The sequence below is a fragment of the Nilaparvata lugens genome, chromosome 3 (genome assembly GCF_014356525.2).
Source record: "Nilaparvata lugens isolate BPH chromosome 3, ASM1435652v1, whole genome shotgun sequence".
Taxonomy (NCBI): Eukaryota; Metazoa; Arthropoda; class Insecta; order Hemiptera; family Delphacidae; genus Nilaparvata; species Nilaparvata lugens.
In genome coordinates, this window is record NC_052506.1 from 34,090,859 (window position 1) to 34,115,772 (window position 24,914).

The 24,914-nt window shown below is 34.2% G+C and overlaps 1 protein-coding gene across 4 annotated transcripts in view; it reads left to right on the top strand.

Annotated features, from left to right (window-relative positions):
- LOC111049737 (CD109 antigen) overlaps positions 1-24,914 on the top strand; it is an 83,040-nt gene that overhangs the window by 17,031 nt on the left and 41,095 nt on the right. For 3 of the 4 annotated variants that reach the window (XM_039423591.1, XM_039423592.1, XM_039423589.1), the window contains exons 2-3: positions 11,126-11,238; positions 24,563-24,755. In XM_039423591.1, coding sequence (XP_039279525.1) covers positions 11,144-11,238; positions 24,563-24,755 — 288 coding nt within the window. In that variant the 5' untranslated portion in view covers positions 11,126-11,143. Of the gene's footprint in view, positions 1-64; positions 365-1,503; positions 1,647-11,125; positions 11,239-24,562; positions 24,756-24,914 lie in introns of those variants that run through there. The other variant, XM_039423590.1, reaches the window with a different exon arrangement.

Here is a 24,914-nt window from a genome sequence, read left to right on the forward strand (position 1 = left end):
ATCGTCATTGAATGTAATGCGCATGCGCGAATAAACTAATATTTCTGAGTTTTCCTTGTATACACCACACAGTCACACACCAGCTCTCAGATGCAGTTCGAGGAAAACGTTGCTGCTCATTTCATACAAATAACGAGTAGAAATAAAGCAAATAAATAATGAGTAAAGTAGTATGAGCATGACGTCATTGCAATAATCTCGGGTCAGTTTTGTCGGTTTTGTTTTGGCCTGGCAGTGGATGCATAATGCAATACAGCCGAGAGCCGACATTCGCCTTCAATAGCTCGGATTGTTAGTACGGACATTTCAACGAGTCTTTCTGCTCTGGGATCGAATTCAACAGCTGTATTCACTCACAGTCCAAGTAAGTAAATACTTGATTTTTTGCAATTTTCCTCCTCTATGTGTCGCCTTTCCTCCCTCCTCTTCCAAACTCCTCCTCTCTTTACCTCCCATTTTACCCCCACTATTCATTCACAATTCCCTTGTTACTGAAACCGTCAAGCAATCAATTTATAAATTTGATCATTTTCTTCATATAGGTTTTAATAATTTGAATGTGTGTTTCATTACATCTTTTTTTCTTGGCTTGATAAGCATTCATTTTTTTCTCTTCTTTTGCTTCTCAATTCACCTCAGTTCCTCATTTTATCTGTATGAGATTTTTTAGGTTTGTGTTATATGCTTCTGTATGTAATGAATGTAACTTTTAACTGATGCGCAACAAAGAAATGTAAACAATAACACAAATATTTCTCCCTTGATTTATTTACTCTCGTTGAATCAATTTCCATTGATGGAGTTACTTTGTACTGATATACTACATTCAACAATATTATCTCTTAATTTCACATTAGTCTTATTCTTCAATGTTAGTTCATTTCTTAATTCAATTTTAATCAATAATTTAACTCATTTGTAGAATTTTAATTGATATTGTAAAATTACATAATAAAATAGAAACTACTACCTATATACTGTCAATTAGACTCCAATCTTGTCTAATATTCACTTGAGGTTCACGTTATAATGGCAGTGGAGAAAGATTAGAGGACAGCATTGACGATTTTCTGCCTGTCACTGCCTTCTATAGAAGATAGCTGATTCCGGTATATCTGATGCAATATTAAAACTGTTCATTCTTGTTGAAAATAATCAATTATATTTTATTCGACAAGAAAATTTAATTTTCAATGATTTAATAATACATTTTTCATAATTTATTGAGATAAAATATTTTGTTAGTTATTCATATTTCCACATTGTTAAAAAACGAGCTGGCAAGGCTGCAGAGCTAGAAAAGGATAGCACTATCTACTTTGTCGAATGATAGACAACGATAGCAACTCCAATAATTGTAATCAAATCCTGCCATTCTAATGTGGACCTTAGACCTGTGGACCTAATAGGGTTTAATTTTAGTGTTCAAGAAGATAATTTTCTTCTAATATTTATTGAAGGTTCTGTGTAGTATAGCTAATTGATATTTGTTTTTGTTCTCAGGCAATAATGATTTCTAAAATATAGACGGAACGTTGGCAACAAACTCTTGATGTATCATGTCACCTGACCGAACCTCGATATTCACTCCCAAGAGCCCCGGAATCAACGTCGATATCCTTCTTCACGAACCAGATTTTGCTGAGGTCAGCCAAAAGTAACCACCATGACAACATTTTCCGATCACATTCGTTCAACTTACGGACCACAGGCCATTAAATCTATGAAAAGCTATGCGGATTCCATAAAAAAGCTAGCTGCAGCAAGGAACGATTTACTACTTCTTCTACGTTGTAGATCTAACGACATATTCCCTCCGCATTTTCAAAAGGGGTTTATCATTGTTCAAAGCTCACTGATATCTCCTCATCCATACATGAAAGACGTACATAACGCAGTTGACTGCTTCAAAAGGAAAATGCTTAACCTAGAGATTAAAGTTTGCATTTGGAAAATTAATAGGCTTAATAATAATCTATTGGAATGCAAATCCGATATGGCTCAGTGTATTCCCAATAATATTGCTCTCGCCTTCATAACGAGACAAATTGTTATGTTTGATAAATTGTTCAACTCCACAAAATGCAAACATGTCAAGAAATTCGACCATGTTCTGTCCAGAACAAGAAATTCATTTCCCCAAGTTGCTAAGGATAGGTTTATCAACTTATCAAGTATTGATATTCCTTCAGAGGTAAGAAATATTTTAGCTCTGGGTTCAAACTTCTCTTTACCTTGCCGGTTCGATGAGATACCCATTGAACGTATAATAGCCGACATTGAATACTGTTTGAGTACAATAACTGATCATGAACTGAAAGAAAGACGTAGGATGCAGTGTGTAAATATAATCACAAATTTCATTTACAAAGCCAAAAGTATCAAAGAGAAGCCATCCTTATTGAAAGCTGTGAATAATACAAAGAGATTTTTGCTAAAACACCCTGATATTTTAATAATGAGTGCTGATAAAACTGGTAAAACTGTTGCAATTGAAAAAAGTGTTTATGAATCAGAAATGTTGAAGCTGTTTGAAGAAAATACTGTTTACGAACGAATAGAAACCGATCCAACTGCTAAGGTTAGCGCAATCACTAACAAATTAATTGATGAACTGTATAAGAAAAAATACATAGACAGCTCTGAGAGAAGTGAGCTCAAAAACCCATCCCCCGTCCCTCCTAAAATGTATGGATCAATTAGCACAAAGAAAAATGGATATTCAATAAGTCCTGTTGTTTCTTTTCACAAATCTCCAACCTTTGAACTTTCCTCTTTTTTATTTAAGATTCTGAAAAATCTGTCAACCCAAAAATACAATATCACTAATTCGTTTGAGCTGAAAAATAAAATAAAAAATGTACTTATACCATCCAACCATATCCTGGTGGAACTTCAAGTTCTAAATTTGTTCTCCAAAATACCTGCTGATGAGGCTATTCAACTGATTCTGGATCAGTGGACGTTGCTGGAAGCTCATACTCCTATCCCAGTCCAATGTTTCCGTGAAGCTCTAAAATATTGCACAGACGTGTATTTCCAATTCAATGGTACGTTTTTCAAACAAAAATTCGGTGTCGCTTTGGGGAATTGTTTGAGTCCTATTTTAGCAGATATTGTAATGGAACATCTATTAGATGAGGCTGTTCAGAAATTATCGTTTCACCTTCCCTTTATCTTCAAACATGGAAATTGCATCATCACCTGTATTCCTTACAATAAAACAGATGAAATGATTAAAACTTTCAACTCAATATATCCCTCCATTCAATTCATCTGCAAAGAAGAAATTGAGTCTAAACTCAATTTCATGGATATCACGGTAATTAAGAAAGATGACAGTTTACTTATTGATTGGTATCATGTAGAATCAGATACAGTTAATCAATTATTGAATTTCAATTCCATTCATGCTTTCCAGCAGAAAGTCTACTTTGCAAAAAAGTTACTTTTAACAGCTATTGGCTTGAGTGATGAACAATTTCATAGTAAAAACTTGAAAATAGCTGCTAAAATATTGAAACAAAATAGTTTTCCCGATTATTTGATTTGGCAGATCATAGGATTTGTGAGAAGATCTAAAACATTTTCTGAAATTGGTTCAAATCAGGTACATGGACCCAATGAAAATCAAACTATTGAGCAATGCACAATCCCATACGTTCCTACACTTACCGAAAAATTAACTAAAATCTTGTCTGGTCCAAACGCATCAATTAGTACAAAGCCTGTAAAAACAATAAATATACTTTACAGCAAATTGAAAGACAGTACTCCAGACGATAAAAAATCTGGCTTGATTTATAGAATTGACTGTAAAGATTGTACGTGTTGTTATATTGGACAAACACGTCAATGGTTAGGTAGAAGAATCTATCAGCACCAGTATGATTTGAAGACTAAGAAACGTAAAAAGGGTGCCACAGCTTTAGTGGCTCATCATTTAACATTAAAACATAGTTTCGATTTCGAGAATACAACAATTATTTATGTTGAGGACAACAGACTCAAAAGAAATATATTGGAAATGATTGCTATCAGAAAACATCCAAATTCATTAAATTCTCGTTCGGATACAGATCAACTCCATAGTAGCTATACAAATATTTTAAATACTTCATGGTCTTAATTTGTACTATCACACTCCAGTATAACATCTCCCTATGAAACTAAAATTCTTGACGTGTTTATCACAAATTCATTTGAGTTTTGCGAAGTATGTTGGACAATGAATTATTTAAGACGGTTTTAATGGAGATTTTTATGGTGATAATAATTGTATAATAATAAAGAGATTATATTTATATGTTTCTATTTGTTTTCAGTATTATTAGTTTTATGTTTATTGTTTTTCCTTAGTTACCCATACCAAGGTACTATATTTGCTGTTACATAATTTTTAAATGCAGTATGCTCTGAGCATTATCTGTTGTATTTTGGAAATTTTATTTGATTCTTGAAAATAAACTTTTCAATTGTTATCAATTTCTCTGTAAAACTATGTGAATCAATCAAAATCGTGAGTAATTTATAATGTAAGGTCTTGTGATGTTTGTGGTTTATGTATTGTTTATGGTCTACAGGCCATGATGTTGTCTTGAAAAATAAAGACGTAACATTGGCAATAAAATTGAATGATTAATAAACTAAAGTTAAGTAATTAATTAATTAATCATTTTTATATGATTTGTGATTCTGTCCACAAATAAATAAATAAATCTCTTCAATTCAACCAAACCTTACAATCTAACTTGAAATTTTCAATACTATAGTAGCCCTGAATTGATAACTATGTTTTAAAATAAGGTTTTTGAACTTGAAATGCAGAAAACTTGAAATTGGGGAACCTGATTTATTTTGGAAAATAATACTTTCCTTACCTATGGTAGTAGGTAGGGCAAGGAAAGTAAAAAATGCAGTAAGACTTGATTGAATGCTAATCTCATCGTTTAAATTTTTTAAATCATTGAAGAATATCTCATGAAGTTGCGTGAATTTACGAAGCAAGCGGCGCTTTGCAAAAGACTATAGGTCAGTCTAGTAATATTTGAGCATTAATTGACTAGGAATTGATCAAGTAGTATGAATGTATAACTATGTTATATATTATATACATTTATGATCCCCAACGTTTCCTATTTCCGCCTTGTGAAACCTCCTCACGGTTTAGATTGAATTAATTTGATTCATAGCTCCTCATTCCATTAGGGTGCCTTGACTAGGTAATAGTTGGTGGGTTCAACTTCAAGTGATTCATAAGTTCATAGCCTGAATGTTAAATTGATGGCTTTCGACAGAGCCTGAATGTGCAATTAATGACTTCCAATCATCAGTGTATGGCTGAATCATTCAGATGAGTATGTATTTTATTATAATTGTTTAGAGAGCGATAACAGCCGTGACATACTTTTCCGTCAACTTATTTGCACAAGCGAAAATACGAGTTGCAATAACGGATGTCCTTTTCTTAAATTGGTATTAATCGTATGTTCCCCAGCTCCAAGAACAAGAAATGACTATTATCAGAATTGATATGATGTTTGTCATCTAATTTCAAAACTTATCTATCATTAAAGCGTGAACGACAAATTGAAAGTTTGAGCTATTGTGATTATTTGGTGCTTTATTTATTTTTAATCCAGTTAGCAATATAAAACGACTTCTATTATTTAATAAATCCAGGTAATCCACAAGACTTCTAAGAAAGTCACTGGAATAATCTGTGTCTTGATTATTAATTGACACGATTTTATTCATTTTATAATTCAGTTCTCAATAAAAGCCTCATTCACGTTCAGTGTTCATGGATGATGTGCCGCCAGAAAGACTTGTTTTTCATTAGTTTCTTACCGATTTTCCTTGATCCTGAGGAAAACTCTCCTGAAGTATCAGTTCTTTGATTCATGGCTGAATGGTATCAGGTTTCTGCACTGTTTTTATTCCCTTTCTCTCCTTTCAAGTTCAGCATCCGTGACGTCATACATGATTGAAGAACCAAGCTAACAGTCTTCTCTTAATTGAATGCATGTCTAGAAAGCAGGTCGGTCCAATTTACAAAATTATTCTCACAATCTCTGTATTATACAAAGAATGTTTATTTCTTGAAATTATGGAAAACATTTTACAGTACCGTAAAATAGTTTATACTTATTATGAATATCAAATGCTGGTTACTTTTTTTTAATTCGTTGGGTTGAATTCCACCATCAAGCCAATAACCTGTTGGGTTCTCAAAGCATAGAACATGGGCAATTCTTTTTAGTTCAAAGCCAGTACTAATGGATACATTCTTGTTTTCACAATGCACTTGAACTTGAGTTCACCAGTCGACTCGACACCAGTATTGTTCGTCACGCTTCTGACGTCACAGGTCACATTTAGGGACCATTTATTGAAGGTGTCGGCCGTCGGCCCTTCAGAGAGTGACAGTGACATGAGTGGGAGAGAGAGCACCTTTCTTCTTGTGTTTGGTTGCTTGTCGATCATTGTTTGAGCTGTAGTTAGTTTGTGTTTGATGTAGCGCGTATTCAGAGCACAGTTCCGGCTGCGCTCGACTGTGCATGTGCGTGCCTGAGCAAATAATGCTACTACCACTACCGATGATGCTGCTACTATGTACCCTCATACTACTGTACTGCTTGACCTCTCGCCACACAAAAATCTGGATTCTCAATCATATTCTCTCCTCTCTTTCATTGAAACTGTTCTTCTCTTTTATTAGCACCTTCATTTCCTATTATATCCTCTCCTCAACCTAACTTCATCCTCTCTTTTTCAACCTTGTATTTCCTTCAATTTCATCTCCACTTTCATATTTTTCTCGGCTATTTCTGGCACCTTCTCCTGTTTTTGCGGTTCAATTCCTGTTCAGGTGACCTTTGAGCCGCGTGCTATATTTTCTCAATTTCTTGCCAGAACAAGTAATTGAAGATTTGTTCTACATTAATTTCAAATCTTGTGTTCTCATCTTGGATTTACTGTTTTGGCATGCTTCTACGTATTGATTGAACTTTCTTTCAAGTTTTATGGTGAATAAACTGTAATTATTTGTTACTCCAAATATACAGAATAATGTAGTTTCATAAATATTGTTAAATCTTACTCCAATGATGAATACAACTTGTTTAATATTAAATAATTGGTGGAAGTAAATATCTGTTACAGCATGAATCCATTTCTACAAACAATATAGGTTTATTGTTGCATATTTTACACAATGTTTGTATTATTCAAATTATTGTGTTGAACTCCAAGAGTAGGCCTGTTTGTATACTTTCAAGTTGATTTATGAAATTTCTATTGATTTTATCAGATGGAAAAACTTCATTCTCAGAATAAAGAAGAGGAAGAGAAAATGGTTCAAGTAGGGAAAAATACGAAAGAGAATTAGGAAAATAAAATGGACGAAACTACAATATCCTCAGTAGGCTCTCTCAGTTCATACTTTAGTTGGGAAATGATTGAATAGAACTTTTTATATTCATATTACTTCATATTAGATACTGTAATTCGGTGCTATTGATTACCTTCATTGGCAATCTTTTTTGCTGTACTTCGATTCCATTTTCAAGCTATGGAAAAAAGATTTCCTTCGACACTGTTCTCGTAGAAGGTTCATTTAAATCGATGAAGAAGTTTGAATATTAGGCAATGCGCAGTGGTCAACGCTCCAAGCACAGATAAGGCAAGAATGTTTTTCTATTCCAACGTTATCCTATATTGGGCTTTATTCGGATAACTCACAATGCATTTGTGTTTTTCTTTGTGTTATTTGGTAAAAGATTTGTCTTTTAAGGCACCTTTACTCTCCATCATGGCTTTGTCTTCATTTCCCATCTCTTATCATGAGAGCCGATATCACCGTTTTTATGGTTCTTCACTAATTTTGTGGTTTGTGGTATGCATGAATAAAAAACAGTTATTTAAATAAGTTGGTCTGCCAATTGTTGATTCAATTAAGAAAGTAATAAACCGTGTTGGATCGCAGACGCTCGTGATAACCTCCAGTGTCACAGCCAACTGAGAATTCGTGCTTCATTTGAAGATGCAATGCCACCGTGACCCTGATCAGTGCTAACATTGCTGCTAAAACTCGTTGAAAATAATCGTATTTGCGAGTGAAGATGTTGAAAAGAGGAAAAGAAGAGAGAGAGAGAGAAGCATAGACGAGAGAAGTCGATAAGATGTCCTACTGACTTTATTTTCTCCCATCTTTTTGCAGATTATTTGTGTCTGGCTGTTATTTTTAATTTACTTCACTCTGTTCTTATCTTCATTTTTCGCCATGTTAATGAACTTGGAATCATTAACTCCCTTGACGCGGTAACACCACTTCCGCGCCGCAAAAAAGTACCAAGTAATTAAAAACATTTTTAGAGTACCGAGAAATTTGATAGCCACGATAACATTTTTTAATAATGTTGACATTTGATATTCTATCACACATTCAGTGTAGAATTTCACTTGAATTTTCTCACAGTCACATATTCAATTTCAAATTTCAATTTCAAATTTTTACATGAGATGTCAACTTGTATCATCAATGCAAAAGCTAACAAGTTTGTAATTGTCTTCATTGTAGGTCTTAGGTTATCTTAGGATAGCCTATACAGATCAGTGTGCATCATTATAAAATTGAGGTCCTTTGTCTGATTATCTCAATTTCAATATTGCATTATCAGACTCAATTTTCTGAAATAATTGAGAGTTGTAGAATAGTAGCAATACAATCAATAGATTTCATCTTGAAGAGAAAACGTTTCTATTACCATTGACTAACTAGTCAAGAAGCCATCAAACTTATTAACCGTCCGAATATTTTAATTTATAAAAAAAAATTCTTTGGCTTGTGTGTGGGTAATAAAACGGATGAGAGAAAAGAGCTTTAAGTAGGCCGAACCACCGGGAAGCGATTTTCAAACTCATGAATTATATGAGCAGCCGGTTCGCAACAGGAGTAGCAGCCGCATGAATTTCAAGCGTTAGCTTGTAGAGCGACCATGGAGCAACCACTTCTCTGCACTCTGATCTCCGATAGATATGTTTTTGTTGATTTCACTGGGGTCGAACTAAGTTATTCCAAAAATTATTCCTTCCATAATAGCTCTTCTCCAAAAAAGAAATCACTTTAACAGAACACTTGATATTAAACGCACAGTTGTGCCGAATCAAGTTATACATCATATTTATCATTATACTTCTACTATTTAGTTCCTCGGTCAATATTTGCAGTAGCAGAAGTCCGTGGTTCTATTTATATAGCTTTCATTGGACATTTGAAGTAATTATTACCCTATACAGTAATACTTCATATTCTCTGTTGTTGGCGCTTACTTCCATCATTTGCTCCCGTCTAAACGCACTTTCGAACTGGATGCAGGAAACGTGTTCACTGATTCCAACAGGAATCAGCAGCAGCAGCCGGGGAAAGTGGTTTAAAGTTGACGACATCTTTGATGCGTCGTAATTAGGCGTGCAGAGAATAGAGTGATGATGACTTTTGTAGCTGAGTAACACCTGCAGGTTACTAAACCAAGAACAATAATAACATATCCAGGTCGATTTCATATTCAGTTCTTGGAGCTAAATTTCTTTCTCGCAACAGTACTCGAGAAAGTGACTCTGAAACAAAGTGTTGACGAATGTCGCGTCATTACTTTCCTTGTGACGTCAACATTTGCCATATGAAATGAAAATATTCTTCTTAGGAGGAGTAGGATTTAAAATACTTCTATAGCCTACTACTCAGAAGAGAAGTGGAGGCTGCGGCTCTTTAGTCTGTCAGAGGCTGGGCGTCCGGTTATCTCTGAGTTCACCGATGATGACTAGAGGAAGATTGATAAAATCAATGTGTATATGATAATCCTTGGCACTGATGTCTATTGAAGTACCGTACTATATTGATGCAATCTAAGTGAAGTATGAAAGCGTTAGTATGGCGTCAATAAAATAATAAATGTAAATATAGAAGTTATAGCCTAAACGTTAACGCCTATAAAACGTTAATTTATAGATTCAATGAATCATTGATTATAGAATTAATAAATTTATAGAATTAAGAATACTTATTAAAATTACAGTTGAGCTCCAAACTCACTGCATGTCATTATTTCCATTTTTGAAAAAATACTCAACAAAACAGTACTAACAATTCAACAATACACTAATGTAATACAATATATACTAATGCAAGTACTTATAAATATTATACAAATGAGTATCCAAAATATCTCTTTCAGTACTACGATCTCGAAAACTAGATCTATATGATGTCCCAAAGAGAGTCTATCTAATATTTTTAAATTTTTATGAAAAATGTTCCTTTTAGCAAATTCTTCTTTTTTTGAACATTAATCCACAAAAATAATCAAGTGGAAATGGAAGGGTTACGTTCGTCATTTAAAAAACCAACCCGATTTGGTTGAATTATCGTTACTCAACCCTATTTCCTCAATTGTTAATATCTTAATAAATTATCATTATTATTAGTTGAAACTAGTACAATTAAAGCTATTAATCAAATTGAGAATAATTATTGCGGGATTGTAAAAATCCATTTTGCATGTACTATGAAAAGTCAACCCACATAACGAACCATATTGACATATTGGTCATACATAAAGACCTACATCCAATTTAATGAATAAATTATAAGTAAACAGTGACCGGCCCGGGCCCGATATTTTTCTCGGGCCTCTGCCGTGTTTCGGATGGACACATTAGTAGTTGGTCCCGGCTGTCTAAAAACAGTCGTTAGGTCATGTCAGAAGCCCTGAAATTGATCAGGTGCGACCTGAAAACTCTGACACCAGACCTGAACTAGCTAGTTCACTCGATATTATTATCAAGTAAACACGAATATATCTGAGGAGACATAATTCAATGTGTCCTGTTCTAACTCATGAAAATCATGACCCACAAGCATTGACCATATGGGTGGTCCGAGATGATACCCACGTATAGATGGACCCTCGTCCACCACGTGGGTCAAGCATTGGGGACCGACATTGAAACTTTGAATAATTTTTTTGAATAAATGATAACTTAATTTTGAATTGCTCTTTCTTAATGTGGAATACATGAAAAATCGCACAATTCACAATTCTATTTCTATTTTTGATTGCAGGTCCCTGAGTGACCAGTCATGATTGCTCGGTCGCTGGCACCACTTGCTGTTGTGACCGTATCATGCCTCCTGTCAGGATGGTCACTCGTTTCGGCGCAGTCCTTCCGTAATGGGTGAGTCTCACATAGAAAATAAATAAAGTTTTATCAATGTGTCAGGTTGTATTTCACTTTTCAATGTGCAATGTGTTATAATCAAAGATGGAAGATTTTATTAGAAATTGCAGTCAACCAACTGCTCGAATAGTATTACTGCATAATAATTATTCCAAATATCCAATAAATTTGCAGTAGCAGAAGTTCACAGTTCTACTCATATAGTTTTCATTTGATATTTAAAATAATTATTATTCAATATTATAATCAATTTTCAGTGGTATATCATTAGTAATTAATGTTACTCAAACATTACACCTGCTTCTTATTTGAATATTTAATCGTAATCGTATTCTGATTTATTCACGGTTATCAAATATTCAACATTATCAAAAATAGAAATATCCTAGGAGCATTGCTCACTAGACCTGCGATTGTAAGTTAGTTCACGTTCAGACATGTTCGTTAGGCCTATGTATGAAATTTCGATTTAAAATTTTGCCGAGGAATACTTGAAAACCAAAATTCCAACAAACAGGAACTGAGATCGTATCATGATTGAAATTAATGTCCTACTCTCATAATATGAAGTGCCGGTTGCACAAAAGCCGGTTAAATTTTAATTTTGATCAATCCCACGAGAACCGATCAGAGTAGCCGTCTTTTCAATAACGCCTTCTCTGATTGGTTCTCGTGAAATTAATCACGATCAAAATTTATCCGGCTTTGTGCAACCGGGCCGAAGAATTAGAATTCTTGTTATTCCGATTAAAAAAGAATAATACCAGTTGTTACTATGAGAATGTGAGAAATCCCCCAAAAACGTTTTCCAAAACTATTTATTCTAATGAAATAAGTGAAAGAATAGGTTAATTGGTCAATTATATACCGGTACATGTTTTTCATCTTCAACTTCTCTACATTGTTTCCTCTATTCCAGAATGTGAAAGATTCTCTAAAAAAGCTTTAAAGCCAAGATTCAGCCAATTAGATTTGTTAATATTTTCCTAGAAGTATTAATCACTAAAATTCTCAACAATCTTCCGTTTACTGAAGGTGCTTCACACTTGAAAATCTAGGTTATATGGGTCGAACAGTGATTATTACATTACATCTCCGTGTTGTGTGATTCTGAGAAAGAGCAAAGAGGTTGTCACCAGGACCGGGTTTTTCAGCTGCAGACTGCTCAGGAAAGAGAGAGTTTCTCGTTGATGAGTGAGTGTGTGTGCCAGTGTTAGCATCTTTCTGCTTTTTTCGTTCTACTTGACGAGTACTGGAACCAGCCAGGCCCAGGTTGGCTGATCTAATAAATGGGATCCGCGGTTAAGTGCCACCTACCTGTCTCCTGTCTCCTGTATGTGCGGCACTCGTTCGCCAGCTGACAATCTACTAATCACTGATTACGGCAGCAGCACATTCATTTCCTTGTTCACCCAGTTTGGCTGGCTTATCCACAGATGACTGCATGCAGAATCTGAGCAAACTAGATTCTAAGGTTTTGTCTTTGGTATAGTGCCAAGGCTTACGTTAGATACTCTCTAGTAGAATCCTTTGGTAGTACATCCTATACGCTTTATAAAAGGTGAGTTCCCCTAGAATTGTGATATTTTCTTGGCTTGTAGTGATGCCCAAATTAGTTTCAGGAATGATTCCCAAATTATTATTATTTATGATTTATGCTTTGCGAGATTCTAACACACTACTGAGTCGGCATCAGTCTATCAAAGGTTGATTGCGCGCCTTATCTTCATTGATTGATTGATTCTTCATCACAAATTGAATTATAATATCTGACTGATATATTGCACTTAATAAGTCCGTGTTTAATACAGATTGCGATATTGCTACGGTATTCCACAAACTGAGACTAACAGTAATCATATTTAAGAAAAATGTCAATTTCCTTTCAATTTTTCTCAGCTCGCCATTCTTTTATCAATAGACATCATAATAACTGGTGAATAAAAAACACTTTTCACTTGAAATTATTAGCTACCTTATAAAACATAGCAGTAAAGCCAATGTAGCTCGTTGAAAATTTGCTACAACAATGATAATTGAAAAAGGTACGCTAGAGAAACTTACTTAATTGAAAGGTCAATGAAAACAAAAGTACTTCAGTTATTGTTTCAATCTTTTTTCATATGAGAATACAATATCCCATTTTCTCCATGCAGTCTTGAAAATGACATCAGACCAATGGCGACCCCCATTGCGCATACACTGATGAAGTCGATTTTTGAAATTTCGTTGCAGTAAATCAATTGGTATGTTGGCAATGGCGTCGCGAATGTTGTTCTTGAGGTGTGCTATGGTCGATCGACATAAACCAGTTTTAATAACCATGAAAAATCGCATCGAGAAAACGCATGTGGAAATGAGCCTTGTCACTAAAAAAATGACCGCTTCTTCAGGCAGGTTGTCAATCAGCATCACATGCATTTTGACGGGCAACAAAATCGCGTTCAGTCAATTCTTGAACAACAGCCAATTTATAAGGATGAAGTTGATGGTCTTCATGGAAAATTTGTCGAACAGTGGAGTCAGAAATTGCCATAGCAGCTGCGTGTTTGCGAGCCGAACGCCGGGGAGAACGCACAACTGGACTGCCTTACTCTTTCCGCTTATTTCTAATGGTTATAGGCCATTAGAACTAAGAAGGCCCGCTGCTCTCTAGACCAGAGCATGATGGCTATTTACTTGAGGGAGTATAAACTTGAGGCCTTTCCCCTCCAGATGCGCCTCCTCCTTCCCCTCTACCACTACCTCCGTAAACAAAGCTGTAGTGCATTCGTGTGACGTCAGCACAGGTAGGGCTCCCACACCAATAGAAACACTAGCTGATATAGATAAGCTGAAATCAACGAATTTTCATTGGTGTAGGAGTCCTACCTGTGTTGACGTAATACGAATGCACTACAGCTTTGTTTACGGAGGTAGTGCCTCTACACGACCAATTCAACGTACGGAAATTTTTTCAGATAAGTAAGTTTCTTTGGCGCACTTTGTATTTGATAAACATCCTGTGAAAACTATGATTAAAAGGAAGTCCAATGAAATAAGTCCGATTTAAGCATAACTCCAAATAAATAAGTCCGATTTTAGCATAAGTCCAAAGAAATAAATCATTCAATTCCAAACATGTAAATTCTAGTGATCACAATCCACAATGCACTCAAACCCAAGATAATCGTCTTCAATTTATGCAAACACAGTTACTTGATAAATTATGCTACTTCTGTGTGTTTTATCTCTTTCAAACCTTTATCACGTTATCAAACAAAACAATCATCCTTTTCTATCTCTCAAGTTTAATTAAATCGTTTACTACTGAGTTGTTTTCAATATAAACTAATATAATATTTCACTCTCTTTATCATTGTTGTAATTTGTTTAAAGAGATTAATTAAGAACGTGTGTATTCTATTGAGATTGATTCTGCACTTTTAAAAACTGTTAGTTCATCACACTCATTCAATCGCTTGTGCATCTCCAAGAAAACGAGTTTTGTTTGTCCGGTGCTGTCTCCAAGTTGTGTTTGGGTGTGCAGTGCACTGTGCAGTGTTCTCACCTCAGTGTGTGGGCAGAATGGATGGGCGTTGTGTTGAAATCGAAGCAAGGACAAAGGTAGACCTCCTTAGTGCCAAATGTCTGCTAAAATACTAGAACATCATTCAGTTATATTAGAAATTCATTATTGTAAAATTATTAAATTAAATAATGAAAGGATTGATTTGAAATTATCACCATTCGTTCAGTTTATAGGTGACTGAATAGTATCATAGAGTAAAGATACTGTTTAACTGTCTCCCTATTATTGTCATGAATACTGTCTCCATATTTATTTGTCTCTGATAGTATCCACTGCACGTAGTATTCGAACTGCATTACAATAAGCTACCTACAATTCTCATGATAACATTGTATATTTTACATAGCTTCTTTGTCCATTGCTGTCTTTCTTACATTAAAAGTGTTGTCCTAAACCTAACAATTCAATAGCTTGAGAAACAGTAAGTAAGTATCCTATTTGATTGATCACACGAATAACTTCCTCTTCTACTGGAACTAAAAGTTGTTATAACAGTTCTACTGAAGTATATGTTCAGTTATTTCTGGAATTAATAGTGGTAAGAGTGGACTTTTTAAATGATTGTAACTACCTTAGTTACGGTATCACACTTTCTGATAATTCCAAAGGCATATTTCAAAAAATAATGATTAGAAAAGTGAGTAAGTAGAATAGTTGAAAACAACTCCAAAATGTTTACTAACAGTGAATTTATTGAATTAAAATGTTCAAAAACCATGCATTTATTATGCACCCAATCATGCATTAGAATGTATTACCTATTCTTCATTCACTGTAATTCAGTTGCCTTTTTATTGTAAGTTGATAATTCTACAGCTCCTTGGCTATAGTTTCCAAGTTCTGTTACTCTTGACCAGAGGCTGGTTAAATAGAAATTTAATAGATTACCTTAAAATAGGAAAAAAACTAAAATTAGTCATATGCATGTGAGTAGAAGCATCCTTCCTATATTACATGACTTATTAATATTTTAAGGAACAGACCCTGTAATGTTCTACTACAGTACTATTCAAGAACTAATACAGTTCTATTCAAGAACTAATTCAGTTCTATTCAAGAACTAATACAGTTCTATTCAAGAACTAATACATAACTTTTCAAGAACTAATTAATCTACTCAATCTCATCCAATAAAACTGTTTGGTACTTACTACTTGAATCAACCACATGATTCGCATTAGGCTTTTGTTGTTTTCCCCTTCCAATTATAGTGATTATTTCTATATCCCTGAGATGAACCTCGTCCCTCTTATAATCACTATTTTGCCTGATCCATTATCATCTATCTGGTGTGTCTCCTTGATATGTCTTTTGCGATATTGCGCGTGCGTGCGTCACTTTTAAAGGATTGTCTTGAGAAAATCGTCTCTCAACCTTTTTTCATCAGTGGCAGTACTCACACACGTGATCTTGCATTCATCTGCACAAGCCATCTCAAGGTGAACGCCATCTTTAAGATTCTACCGTGAGAAATGTATCTTTTTTAAAACACACACTGCAGTAATTACATTTTGAAGTAAACAAATGTAGTGCATAGTTCTATGGGTTAATGAGGTACTTGCGTACTTGGCCGTAGAATGAAAATAGAAGTGATTTAAGTTCACCACAGTGAGTCAGGATGAAATCATGAAAAAATTATTTGTGTGATTCATGCCCAATTTCCTTGTATTTAAACGCAGTTTCACTCATAATTGCATCAAAGTATGAATTTTTCATGCTGGCGTATGTATTTATTTGATTTTCTCATTCCTTGATGATGTGGAATAAATGTTTCTAATAAGTGAGGGAATTTAATGACAAGTGATTCAAGCCTTATCTTTTAGTGTTCACACTCTTAGTCTGCTCATTTTCCTTTTTTTCTGTGTTTGATTTATTTATTCACATGTGTATAGGTGAGGAATAGTATTTACTCATGAAATAAATTTGAACAAAACCTTTGAAGAGGTCAATTATTTGTTCATTTTATGTTCTCGATCTTCAAAAAATAAAATATTATTGAATTTTGTTCCACATCCAATCGTGAAAATATCCTAGAGAATACTGTGGAGCAAATATTATTCAACTTCATTATAAGGCTCCACAGAAATGAATTGTTTTTGCATCGTAGTTCACTGCATTAGACAAGAAATGGGTACGGTAAAGTTATTAGAATCTTCCCAATTTCTTCAATACCCTAACGGTAAAACGGGTAAACTTGCTCTCTATATAATTATTATAGTTCCCGTTCACTTCCATCAATTGCTGGTGGATGATTGCTTTTACGTACATTTTAAAATAATTTTCGATCGGTTCCACGTTTCACATCTCTTCCATTAAAATCAAAAAATATTCTCTCAAAAACAAATTTTGGTTCACTTTCAAACACGTAGAGAATTTTCCAGTTTTCAGAATCTTTCTTAGTCAATCAATCAATTAATCATCTTCATTCAAATATACATAAAAATGTACAAGAATGCGTCAATTAGAAAAAATATTTTCTTGAAAATATAGCATGTCAGTCATAACAAATACATAAAAATTTACAATACGGTACTTATCTAATAGTCTTCAAGGATCGTTTTCCAGAAACTCATCCACCGAGTAATAGGCTTTCTCTATTAAGAATTTATGAAGGTTAGCTTTGAATTTTCTCAATCCACAGTTAGGTGATAATAGTTTCAAAAAGCTTGGAAGTCTATTATAAAATTTGCACCCTGCATAGCTAGGCTTCCTCTCAAATAATTTCCTCCTATGAGGCTGAGTTACAAAGTTTTCTCTCCCTCTAGTGCTATACGAATGTGTATCGGCTCTAATTCGGAAATTCGTTCTAGTACGATTTTTCTCATGAATCATTCAAATAAGGATTGAAATATTGGTTCACGTGACTTGAATGCATAAGGGTACAATCTATTTCTCCCACGCATTTATTTCCATAAGTAATTGAAATACAGTAATTCAAGTTTGTATGTCTCAAACCAATTACAGGAGTCCCCCACCTAATTATTACGTTACCTATATATTGGAAAATCCTCTTCTTGCCTCCAAAAATTGCAAAGAAAAGGTTGAACAGTTTATTTTTGTAACGGTGAAGTATAGTGGCAATCTTGGCTGACTTGGCTCACGATCACCTACAATGTAATTGTAAATCTCTTATATTTTCTATGGGAGAAGATAATATTTATGAAAGCGATTGATCAAACCCCATTCTCCACTTATTTCTTATTTCTTAGTTAGGTACATAATCAGCCTTCAATATATTCCTAGAATTTTTATGTTTCTCTTAATGAAAATCTTCAACTGTTGAAGGTTTTTTTCTCTTTCCAAATATGTCATGTGTGTGCCTGACATTTAAAGCGCGTTTTCTTATCAAAAGCCTTGGGAACAATCTTTGCTACGTATATGTACTGTAGCCTCCTTTTAAAAATGTGGAAAATTCTTGTACACAAATAGGCGTTGTAAGTTTGATCCAATATTAACATCCATCGATTGACATGTATATTATGTCTTTCCTGTACCGATAAGTTGAAAATTACGTATTAAAATTTACTATTCTATTAAACTATTTTATTTTCAAAGAGAAAATCTGACAATCTCAAATCATTTCATCCAATATAAAATCTATAAATCCATCCGTCTCCACTGCAACAGATAAAGTTGAAAATCAATAAATAACTATATTTCATAAACGAGGAACTAAATGTGCAAAGTTGCTTCAACGAAGGACATCACTATTATTATCTAATTTATAGATAATTTATCTCTCACTACAATATGTACGCCTATTTTCTTGAGAATTAGTCTATTCAATATAACAAGTTTTATTCATCTCAACTAGTCTACATCTTGATAGCCTGGCTTCTTCAAAAATTCAAATTCATCCCCATTACTAAAGTTTGGAATGATTCCAAGTATTCTAAACCAAACTAGTACACTCTACAAACTCTACAATCTAGATACGGTTTGTAATTTGTATTCCTGTTGTCTTCTCTTGAACACAAAGGGCATTTTGTATTTTCCTTATATTTCAGAACCAGTTTTTTAGAGCAATCAAGATCATCAAGATCAAGGTTACTTTTCATCAATTAGGCAGGCCTATTATCAATTCTGCTCATACTCTACACGTAATGTAGGAGCAAACTTATGTGGGAAAATTCATCTTGAGAAAAAATTGAATGTGTCGTTTACAGTACCGGTACAAGTGCTGTTTTTTACGTTCCATAGATGAATATTAGATTATTCTAGATATGCATCTATTGCTTGTAAAACTTTTCCAAAGTCATTTCACTTCTACGCCTTACCAATCTCTAGTAAACTGAGTTTACTGAAGTTGAACTGACTGTTTTACGGTTGTAACATAGAAAAAAGATAGCTTACGAATGCTATCTCTTCTCTATAGTTGTATTACGCTAAACTGAGATTGCTAATTATGTAGCAACCAAAACTATCAACTCAATTTTCATTAAACAAGCTGTTGTCACAGTTTCAAGTTGTTTTATTCAATATGCATCTACCACATCATCTTCACTCAATACAAAAAGTTGATTTGAATTGTAAAAATGTATTGTTTCTAGATTTTTTTGCTATTCCTTATCGTACTGCAATATATTGAACTAGCCGTCAGGCTCGCTTCGCTCGCCATATCCGTCTAGCCAGGGGGCTCCGCCCCCTGGACCCCCGACTGGATCGTCCAAGAATGAGATCAGCAGGCTCGCTTCGCTCGCCTGCATTTTTCATTTGAGCATTTTTATCATATGTTAGGACAATCCAGTCGGGGGTCCAGACTAAACGTCTGGCTAAACGGATATGGCGAGCGAAGCGAGCCTGACGGCTAGAAATATAATATTCCCAGGATTGAAGTAGGATAAATTGCATTTGAAGTAGGATGATTGATTGAAGTAGGATGCATTGATAAATGCATTTCAATCCTCAACTTGGTGCCAACCTGACAAAATTATTGATTTATTTGCCAGTTAACAACTGTTTCGAAGAGGTACTCTATCTAGATTATAGTTCTATAGTAACATATGATATGGAAATTTTCAATTATAATAAATTAAGAGATTGGGAGAAGAAGAATATACATGCTAAAAGACGAACTTTAAAACCTTAAAAACAACCCTTAGAGTTAAAATTAAAATATTGCCAAAAGATTTCTTAGTGCGCCTCTAAAGGGCCAACTGAACATGCCTACCAAATTTGAACGTTTTTGGTCCGGTAGATTTTTAGTTATGCGAGTGAGTAAGTGAGTGAGTGAGTGAGTGCCATTTCGCTTTTATATATATAGATTAAGCCATATTGGAACAATTTATTGTAATTTGTGAAAAAAGCAATACATTTTAATATTATTATCATTCATCTATTATTTGAAGATAAAGTGAATGTCGTATCTCCAGATCTAACTCAGCTTACCGCAGGTTTGCACAAATGGAACCATTAGTAACATAGACTGTAGCATCATTTCAAAGTCCCCAGTCTTCAAAAATACAAAAAAAATGTTCCAACCTTGAAGTGCTTGAAAGTTGTGTATTGTTTACAACTCAGATATCAAATAGCATCTTTGAATATCATCTTGTTGTTTCCAAAACAATAGATTCAAATAATTTCATGACAATTTCAATAATTGTATGGTATGCTTTGTCACCGAATCACAATGTCATTGTCACCAAATCACAAGTTATAATGCAAGTATTGACATAATTGACAATAGGAACTATCCTAATTCATTGCGTTACCTTTCCCCCCAATATAAGTCACTCTGACCTTGGAATTTCGCTCCTTGATCGAACTTGACCTTGACACATCACTAGACAGATTGTTATCTTTAGATCGATTAGAATTTAGAACGACAATATTTCAATGTCTTGAGCATTGTTCCATATGAATTGTGTAAAAAATCAACTGCACAAAATACGACTTTAAATGCTATTAGCCTACAACCTAATTGAGCATTGTTGAAAGAATGTATATCAAAATTATCATGGTAATAATGAGATAATCTTATTCATCTTCATGTCACCCACTAGCCAGCTCATAAAATGTTCAACTTTAAAAGTTAATTTAATATTATATTTCTTTGTAATTAAAGATTGAATATATCGATTTGAGAAATATGAATCTCCTATTTATAGCATTCATATAATCCGATTTTATTTATCTCATGGAATACTCATCTCCATGTTGAGACTACTTTCATTGTGTAGTATTTCAAGATGATGAATCCTCTTTTCAAGGAGAGACTGAAAGAAGGGCTCTTGGTTCAAAGGTTACATGGTACAAAAACTGTTCAGTAAAATGGTTACATGTAACATGGTTACCTACAGATAAAAAAAATTGTAATATTAATTCACAAAGTTATAAACTGAAGGAAGTAAGTTTCGATAGATTCACCATCGACCAACACAGTTATATACTACCGTAATGAATTTGTTGTATGTCGATAATGCATTTGTTGACTTTGCCAGCAGCCTTTGAAAGAATTGACGTGGGTGGGTAGAAAGGCAAGTTATGGTTGTGCCTCTGTTACCGCCCATCTTGCAATATTACAATATATATTTACTGTATATACGTATGTACATTTGATTATATACACTCTTGTGACGTCACGGGGGATTGTCATTTGAGAACTTGGCAGGTCACTCATGCTTCAAGAAAAAAGGCGTGGGCTTGCTCTTCTGTGTTGTAAAATCAGCAAGCTTTGGAAATGGCGAATGCAAATAATACTGCTCAACTGTGATGAATGTTTGTGTTCTGTGTAGGTTTAACTGTGTGATATGAAAGCTTGCTGTGAAAAAATATTGGATTTTTTTTATGGATTGTAAAATGAACTCTTTACTAGTACCACCTTAATACAATTCAATTCAAATATTTTTATTCAACAAATGTACAGATACATTGAATAACGTCATATATAATAAAATAACAAAACACACAAAAACTGTTAATAAGAAATTCATCACAATCAAATCTGTAAAAATTCTTCAAATGTATATAAGGGCAATCCTATCAGATATTTCTTCAGCTTAGCTCTAAATAACGTCAACTCCTCTAAGGACTTCATATTTCGGGGCAGCATGTTAAAATATTTATCTCCCATGAAAGTTGTCTTCATTTTGAAAAATTCTAAATTATGTCTCTTTACGATTCTTCCTGATCTAGTAATACAGTAATAATAATAATTGCCTTTATCAATCAAATATACAACGATCAATGTTACAAGAATATTTCTCTATAAGTATTACATTATTGGCATTCGCCCCATGGATAAGATCTGTCCGGAGGGAGTGATCTAGTATTATATGCATGTGAAATACTACTTCTCTTTTCTAAATCAGTGATTTTTTTTAAAGTACATTATGACGTCAAAAATGTATTGCCCAGCAGATAATGCCTAGCTGATAAAAAATTTGTTTCACAGAGTCCCTCCTTACACAACCAACTGAATTATTAAGTTCAATAACATAATTTGCTACCGTAATGATGACCTCTCAAGCTCTCAGCAAAAGTTCTAATTAAAATTACAATGCTCTTAGCTTTAAAATCACCTCCGGGTTGTTCTGGAGGTCAATCATAATACAAAAAAAATTAATTGAATTTGAGCTTCTTAACATCCTTTAAAAATAATGGACTGTAGTCTGTAGATTAAATGGATGTCAATAAATACCTTTATACTAAAATAATATGATATAGATAAATAGGCTGCTTTTTTTACTTTCCTTGCCCTAATACCATAGGTAAGGAAAGTATTGCTTTCCAAAAAAATTTAAGGTACCCTAATTTCATGTTTTCTATACGTTTCATTACTTTCCTTGCCCTATTACCATAGGTAAGGAAAGTATTGCTTTCCCAAAAAAATTTAAGGTACCCTTATTTCATGTTTTCTATAAGTTTCAAGGTCCCCTGAGTCCAAAAACATGATTTTTAGGTGTTGGTCTGTGTGTGTGGGTGTGTGTGTGTGAACACGATAAATCCATTCCTAATTAACTGATTGACTTGAAATTTTAAACTTAAGGTCCTAATACCATGCGTATCCGACAATAAGAAATTCAATAAAATTCAATTCAAAATGGCGGAAAAATGGTGGATAATGACTAAAAAACCATGTTTTTCACGGTTTTCTCGAAAACGGCTCTAACGATTTTCTTCAAATACAACTTTTAAAAAATCCTCGAATTTCATAATTCAAACAAAGGAAAAATGTACTCTGAAAACAATAACAATAGTATAATCATAGTTTTAATAAAATTATTTAGCCGCCAATCGGCATAATGTTATTCCCCTAGATTATCCTCGTTTAAGAATTAGGCTTATAGATCAATGAGCAAGGAAAGTTGTGTGAGTGTACCACACCAGATTTTTTTAACCTGGAGGGACATATATAATAATAACAGCCTAGAGGTCCCGGGTGGTTCAAACCTGTATAAGAACAAACGTTTTTTAGCCAGGTGACTACCGTGTTATCGGATGGGTACTATACTTGTCGGTCCCGGCTGATATATAACAGTCGTGAGGACCACAGATGGCTCAAATTATATTCTCAGGCGAGGTGGAACGTCCGTCAGGGTCTCCTCACCAACATGAAAAATATTATTACTAGTGACCCCCTGGGTTAGAGAACTCGCTCATGAACTGGTGTATTGTAATATTTGAAACTAGCAACTTTTAATTATACAGAGTTGGTGAAAATTATGGAAACAGCTGAATATTCCTTTTACAAGACTAATTTGACAGTAGGTTTCATTGGAATTATATTTGAAATGAAAAATTACTCTGTCGCTTCAACATCTTTGTCCCTCATATGAATCGAAATTCATTTTTAAAAATGAGAAGGTGATCAAGTGATGCATAATTTCAATACATGGAACTCTGAATGGCGAAAACCGCACAATCATATCTCAACTCGTATCAGTTTGTTGATGTGAAAGTTGTAAATTATGCTTTATATTAACCAGCTCAAATCATGAATGTGTCAGCACAAAAAGGTCTGTCTGTATGATAGCTTCCAACCAATAGCCTCATCTGATGCTATGAAAGAAGGAATGGTAAAACTGTAGTAATTGAATTATTCAGCTGACCAAATGATAAATCACAACATTTTTTTCCTATGCACTTTCAATGTTATTTTTTATATCCTGAAAAAGGGCGAAGGAGTGAGTCAATTTTGTTGTCAAACGAACTTGACTTTTAAAAAGGTTTGAAGAATACGTGTTAAAAATTTGAAGCTGATTGATCAATTCTTTCTTAAGTTATTGTAGAACATACAAACAGACGGACAATGAATTTGGCCTTTAGTAAGTCAAAAGTGAGAACTCGCTAACGTTCCTTCAATAATTTATTATTTTGTTCAAAATTACGTCGTAAATATTTATAAGAGTTGAATTTCCTGCCAAAAATGGGTTTGATATGTTTCGAACCCGCTCGCTACCAACCAAGCTACAGAGTCACTTGGAGAAAGCCCTTTTTGGTTGGGTTTTTATAGTTTCGTGAAACTTGTGATTGTAACAATCACAAATTGAATAAATTTGTTTCAATTATTGAACTAGAATAAGTTGATTAATAGCAATAAAATAAGCCTCTGTCCAACCTTGGTAAATTAAGAATCTATATGCAAAATTTCAAGTTAATCAGTCCAGTAGTTCAGACATCACGTTGTCTGACATCATCACGATGCGTCAAACATAATTTTCCTATCCCGTACGTGTATAAGCCAGTACTTTACTTCATAATATTAAAGATAATCTATGTATTAATTGGGTTATTTTAATTTTGTTGCAGGTACTACACGATAGTGGGCCCCCGGGTGTTGCGGCCGAACAGCGAGTACCACGTGGCGGTGACGGCGGTGGAGGTTGGCCAGCCGACCACTGTGCTGGTGGAGGTGGGGGGGAAGCAGGACTCTGGTGGTGTCTTCAAGACCAGTCAGTTCGTCGCCGTCGAGCCCTATCATACCAGGATCATCAAACTTGAGGTCAGTCCATTACTGGTAACCTCACACCACTGATTGGCCCATATGAATAAAACCAGAGCAAATGTTGAAATTGACTGCCTCGTTTTATCATGAGAACTATTAATTTATTTTATTTTATTTATTCATCAATGACATGAACACATAATCTTAGAATTATGT